At 32.3% G+C, this 6120-nt stretch overlaps 1 protein-coding gene across 1 annotated transcript; it reads left to right on the forward strand.

The window, feature by feature from the left end:
- Positions 1-897: 897 nt before the first annotated feature.
- On the forward strand, positions 898-4628 carry rab5if (RAB5 interacting factor). Its single transcript, XM_051095799.1, has 4 exons — positions 898-1202; positions 1568-1671; positions 1758-1887; positions 3944-4628. The coding sequence occupies exons 1-4, from the start codon at positions 939-941 to the stop codon at positions 3983-3985; spliced, it is 540 nt and encodes a 179-aa protein (XP_050951756.1). The 5' UTR covers positions 898-938; the 3' UTR covers positions 3986-4628.
- Positions 4629-6120: the final 1492 nt, after the last annotated feature.

The following is a 6120-nucleotide window of genomic DNA, read 5'->3' on the forward strand; positions in this document are numbered from 1 at the left end:
GAAAATACTCACGTTTAAATGAACACATTATTCGCTTTTATTAAAAAATAAATAAACAAATAAATAACATTTTTCTATGCAGTGATGTTACATAACCTAAAGAGAAACGCTGTTAATTCAATTCAGATGTGTTTGTTTAGCGCATTTCACTGTAAATATACTTTTAAATCAATATTAATAGTTAATATTAACAGTCTTTAGAAAAGTTTCCGGTCAGTATTTAGTAAACAGAATGACAAATTCTCTACTAGATGTTTTGTATTTATTTATGTATTTATTTTGGCTTGCCTTAAATATGTTGAATTATCCAAAGTAAACAGCCCAGCTTTGAAAGCAAAATATAGGCAGTCAAAATATATTCATTTTCGAAAATTCTGTCAAACTCTCCGCGGACCCTCTAGCGTCCCCTTGCGGTCAGTATATAGTATATTTACTGTATTTTCAATATAGCACTGCCTCGAGAATCCGCCTTGTTGCTTTTTGTAACATTTTCTACATAATAAAACATATTTAAGACACAATTTTCAAGAATAAAGAGCCGTCGGAAAAAACTTAAAAGTTTACTTCAATAAATAAATAAAATAAAATAAAATAAAATAAAATAAAATAAAATAATAAATATAAATAATAATAATAATAATAATAATAATAATAAATATTTTATAATAATAAAAATCTCGTTATTTTTTGCCTCCATTTCTTATAAATAAAATTATGTATTATGCACATTTTACTTAGTAGTAAAAGAAACAACATATATGCAAATGAACCCGAAGCTAAACTCATTCATTAACTAACGCTCTCTGATATTGCAGTAATTATCGTTTACCTGTGGAGGGCGCAAAGTGGCTGGACGCATGCGTCCGACTCTAGTTCTGCGCTCTGATTGGCTCACCGAGTAGACGTCGCATTCGCTCATTGGACGCTATGGCAAGGTCATGACTTCGCTGCGCATGCGCAGAGCCAGTTCCCTGAGCTGTGTGAATGTGGGACGAGAAGCAGCAAATCTGAGCGCTTGCAGAAGATTTAACAACCCGATCAAGTGTTCAGACAACGGATCGCGTGTTTTATCGTGTGTGCACGGACGGAACATCATGACGAGCAGCTCGAAGCGGAAAGAAGAGGTTCAAGTGGTGAACGGAGGAGTAAAGCAGTCCACATGGAGCAAAGCCATCAGCTGTAAAGCAGTGTGGGACGAGAAGGTCTGGTTTATACCCAAAACTCATACTGTGGTCATGTCATGTATGTACTGTATATGCATTGTAATGTGTCCTAGCAGATGCAGAAGTGTGTATATGAATGATTGGCTGTGGTGTTCACTGTTTAGGGTTCAGGGGTTTAGGTGTCCCGTGTAGGGATTGATTGGGCTCTTTAACGGATTACTGCTGGCGTGTGCTGCTCCCCATTTATTAGCTTTTACATACATACATACATACATATACATATATATATATTTATATATATAATAGTTATGCTTTCTTATGGATGTTTTTATACATTAGTTTTCATGCTTTTCTTATATATTATTAATATTATTATTATTATTACTATTATTTTTTTATTGCAGGATGAGTTTTTAGATGTCGTCTACTGGTTCCGGCAAATCATCGCTGTCGTATTGGGTGTAATATGGGGTGTCGCACCTCTGAAAGGGTTTCTGGGAATAGCCATGTGAGTATAGCCGAGTCCTCGACCCGATCTTCATGAAATCATAAAGTCAGCCATGATTTATGATTGTCTGTGTTTGTTTTCTGCAGATTCTGTATCATCAACGCAGGAGTCCTGTACTTGTACTTCAGTAGTTTCCAGCAGGTGGATGAGGAGGAGTACGGGGGAACATGGGAGCTCACCAAAGAAGGCTTCATGACTTCATTTGCTTTGTTTTTGGTAGATACAGTTTGGCTTTTTCTTGTTAAACCTGTTTGAACTGATGCTTTGTAGAATCACTCAAAATGATATAGAACATTTACAGTGGATTCTTATTTATTTATTTTACTACGACAGAGCATAAACTTTAGGAGAAAACTATAGAGCAAAAGGTTTTGAACAGTTTTTAAAATGTTTTTTTTTTTTTTTTTTTTTTTAAATAAGTCTCTTCTGCACACCAAGCCTCCAAAGTACAGACAGTATAAAAACTTTACAACAACAGTAAAACTGTGAAATATTTTTACTATTTAAAATAACTGTTTTCTACTTGAATATATTTTAAAATGTAATTTATTCCTGTGATTTCAAAGCTGAATTTTCAGCAACATTACTCCAGTCACATGATTCTTCAGAAATCATTATAATACTCTGATTTGCTGCTCAAAAAAATCTATTATTATTATTATGTTGAAAACAGCTGAGTGGAATTTTTTCAGGTTTCTTTGATGAATATAAAGTTCAGAAGAACAGCATTTATCTGAAAAAGAAATATTTTGTAACATTATAAATGTCTTTATCATCACTTTCGATCAATTTAAAGCATCCTTGCTAAATATAAATATTAATTTCTGCCCCCACCCCGGAAAAAAAAGTTAACCTGACTCCAAGCTTTTGAATGGTATAGTGTATAATGTTACACAACAAAAGCTTTCCATTTCAGATAAATGCTGATATTTTGATCTTTCTATTCATAAAAGAATCCTGAGCAGTCTGCTCAACTCTTTTAAATATTGATAATAATAGTAATAATAATAATAATATGTTCTTGAGCAGCAAATCAAAAATAGTACAGATATTTCACAATATTACAGCTTCAGCTGTATGTTGGATCAAATAAGTGCAGGCTTGAAGAGCAGAAGAGACTTACTTAAAAAAAAAAAAAAAAAAAAAAAACATTAAAAATTTTACTGTTCAAAAACATTTGACTAGTAGTGTATATTCAGAAGCTTTTTGGGTTCTAGCCGTGGTCTAATGGTTAGGGAGTCAGGCTTGTAACCGAAAGGTTGCAGGTTCGAGTCCCAGGTCCGGCAGTGATTAAAAGTGGGGGAAGTGAGGCACCGATCTCCCAACTGCTGCCCATAGCAATATGTCTGGCCACTGCTCTGGGTGTGTGTTCACAGTGTGTGTGTTAAATGCAGTTAAATGGGATGGGTTAAATGCAGAGCACAAATTCCAAGTATGGTTCACCACGTCACGTCCTTTCCTTTCCCTTTCCCAAAAACAAAACATTATACATTACTACATGATAGTTTGGGATTGGTTGTTTTTTTAGTTTGTTCACCAAGGCTGATTAATTTGATTAAAAATGCATTAAAAAGAGGAATATTGAGAATTGTTACAATTTAAAACGACTGTTTTCTATTTTAATATATATGAATAAATGCGTAAAATATAACTTATTCCTGTGATCAAAGCTGATTATTTCAGCATCATTACTCCAGTCTTTCATGTCACATGATCCTTCAGAAATCATTCTAATATGATGGTTTGCTGATTTTTAAATCTGCTTAATATTTTTGTGGAAATCATGATACATTTCATGAATAGAAAGTTCAAAGGAACAGCATTTATTTAAAATCATCTTTTGTAACTGTGAAAGTCTTTATTGCCACTTAAAATTCACAATTTAATGTGTCCTAATGGAATAAAATTATTATTATTATCATTTTAATCTTACTGACCCCAAGCTTTCATTTTCGTTTCATTTCATTTTTAGTAAATTTGAGTAGATTTAATGAAAGAAATTTGTGCATTGATAAAGCCTATTTTTGTATATCATATATTATTTTCGTATAGCAAATATCCTGCAAATTGTCCAGTGAATATTGTTCTGTAACAGAGTTTGAATATTATCCTGTTTACAACTTTATTTTTTTGTTATAATAAATTTATTAGAACGAATACGAACATATAACTATTTCCCGTTTTGTTATGACTCCGTGTTCTGGTGTTGGGATTGTTCTTGTCGTTTTCCAATAATGTGAAGTGTGTGATAACGGTGTGTGTTTGTTTCCAGGTGGTTTGGATAATCTTCTACACGGCGTTACACTACGACTGAGGACTGCAGGAAGCCCGTAGACCTGCAGAGACAGAGACGGACATTTATTTAATGTGATCCGGAAGGGCTGGATGGAGCTACTTTTCCAAGGCGTCTATATGTGTTACCAGCAGCATGTGTGAGCCTTGAGGAAGAGGTGCATCGTGGGTACAATGGGTACATGTTAATAACCTTCTTCGAACCCAGGGCTCGTTGAATTTTGAAGCTGATGTTTTCCAGTGCACTGCCACGGCAAATGGGTTGATAACTGTTATTTCTGTTCGTCCTCTCTGCTTTTTCTTGTTTGATTGCCGCCGTATCAAGCAGGATTTAACTTAATTTTAAGTTTTTCTTAGTTTGTTTCACGATTAGCTTCCAACACGGATTGTCTTACTCTGTCATGACCAGTAAAATCAAATAGGAGTGTGTAAATTCTGTACAATTCATTTTATTGAATCCATAATGTATTAAAGTATTTCTTATGTCTTGTTGATGTAACATACTGCTCAGTATTTTATAGCGTATTCACGGAAATGCGAATGACCTGTATGCCTGATATGAGTAATGAGATGTACCTGAGGCTGTGGAGAGACTATTTTCTGGCTGAAATGTTTTGGAGAATAAAATCAAACTGGGCTTTGTCTGCCCCACACTTTTCAACAGACGCTCTGCTCCACTTCTGATGGCAAAATCCAGTGAAGCTGTTTGTTTAATGACTGTATTGAGACAAGTGCTGGATTTCTATGAAATACTAACTCTTAAAGGTGTGGTGACATCCAAGTCAATTGTCTATTGTTAGTAGTTCAGCTCACAAGACACTTTCAAACCAAGCAGTCTTCTGTTGTTGTTATTGCTACTATTAACTATTAACTATTAACAAACTTTAAAGCTGACGTAATATGCCAATATGGATGGACTATTAAAATTAGTTCATTAACAGTTAAAAACAGCTCAATTTGTTTCAGGATAATGCATTTGTCTTTATATTTCTTTATTTTGTAGATGATTATCTATGACCTGTTGTCATAATAAAAGTATGCAGGTTAATTAGATGGCACATCTTAGTACAGATGTTGTATTAAACTTTATTACATTGGATTGATTAACCAGTTCTGAGTATAAGAAGGTTTAAATGGCTTGTGCTGTTGTCTAACAATAGGGTTTTCTTTTGTGTGTATATATTTAAAGAGAGAGAAAACTTTTTTAAAGTTTTAAATGTTTAAAGATTTTGAGATTTAATTTTTTTTTTTTTTTAAAAAGATGAATAAAACGTTAAAAAGAACAGCATTTATTTAAAGTAGAATTTTTTGTAACTATACAATACTGTTCAAACTTTGGGGTCAATACATTTTTTCTTTGTATTGTACTTTTCTTCAGCAAGGATGTGTTCAATTGATTAAAAAAAGTGATCGCTATAATGTTAGAAAAGATTTCTATGTTGAATAAATGCTGTTCTTTTTAACCTTTTATTCATCAAAAAATCATGAAAAGGGGATCATGGGTCCAAAAAAAAAAAAAAAAAAAAAAATCAATGTTTCCGACATTGATAATAAATCAGCATATTAAAAATGATTTCTAATAGATCATGTGACACTGAAGACTGGAGTAATGATGCTGAAAATTCAGCTTTGATCACAGGAATAAATTACATTTTGAAGTATATTAATATTAAAATGTTATTTTAAATTGCAATATTTCATAATATTACTTTTTTTTCTGTATTTTTGATCAAATAAATGTAACTTTGATGAGCATAAGAGACATCTTTAAAAAACATCCTTAATGATCCTAAATGTTTGAATGGCAGTGTATATATACATTTATTATTGGGTCAAAGACACATTGTGACCCAGTGACCTGAGTGAGCTATTTTTTCATATTTCAAAAAATTTGAATTATTTTCAAGAAAACTTTTTTTTTTTTTTCACACTAGTGTACAAATCTTAATCATTAAAACTGTTTTAACAGTTCATTACATTTTATATTTTAATTTTCTTTTTCTTAATTAAGAGATTTTTCCATAAAATATGTTTACATTTGTATCTTTAAATCTATTTATTTTATTAAAAGCACTTTGACATCATAATATTTGACCCTGGACCACAAAACCAGTCATAAGGGTCAGTTGTTTGAAGTAATAAATAAGTTTTTCACTG

Source organism: Labeo rohita, chromosome 23 (genome assembly GCF_022985175.1).
Source record: "Labeo rohita strain BAU-BD-2019 chromosome 23, IGBB_LRoh.1.0, whole genome shotgun sequence".
Taxonomy (NCBI): Eukaryota; Metazoa; Chordata; class Actinopteri; order Cypriniformes; family Cyprinidae; genus Labeo; species Labeo rohita.

Coding starts and splice junctions, on each gene's coding strand:
- rab5if (XM_051095799.1), top strand. CDS start 939: ATGACTTCGCTGCGCATGCGCAGAGCCAGTTCCCTGAGCTGTGTGAAT. Junction 1,203..1,567: donor AAGCAGTGTGGGACGAGAAG/GTCTGGTTTATA, acceptor TTTTTATTGCAG/GATGAGTTTTTAGATGTCGT. Junction 1,672..1,757: donor GGGTTTCTGGGAATAGCCAT/GTGAGTATAGCC, acceptor TGTTTTCTGCAG/ATTCTGTATCATCAACGCAG.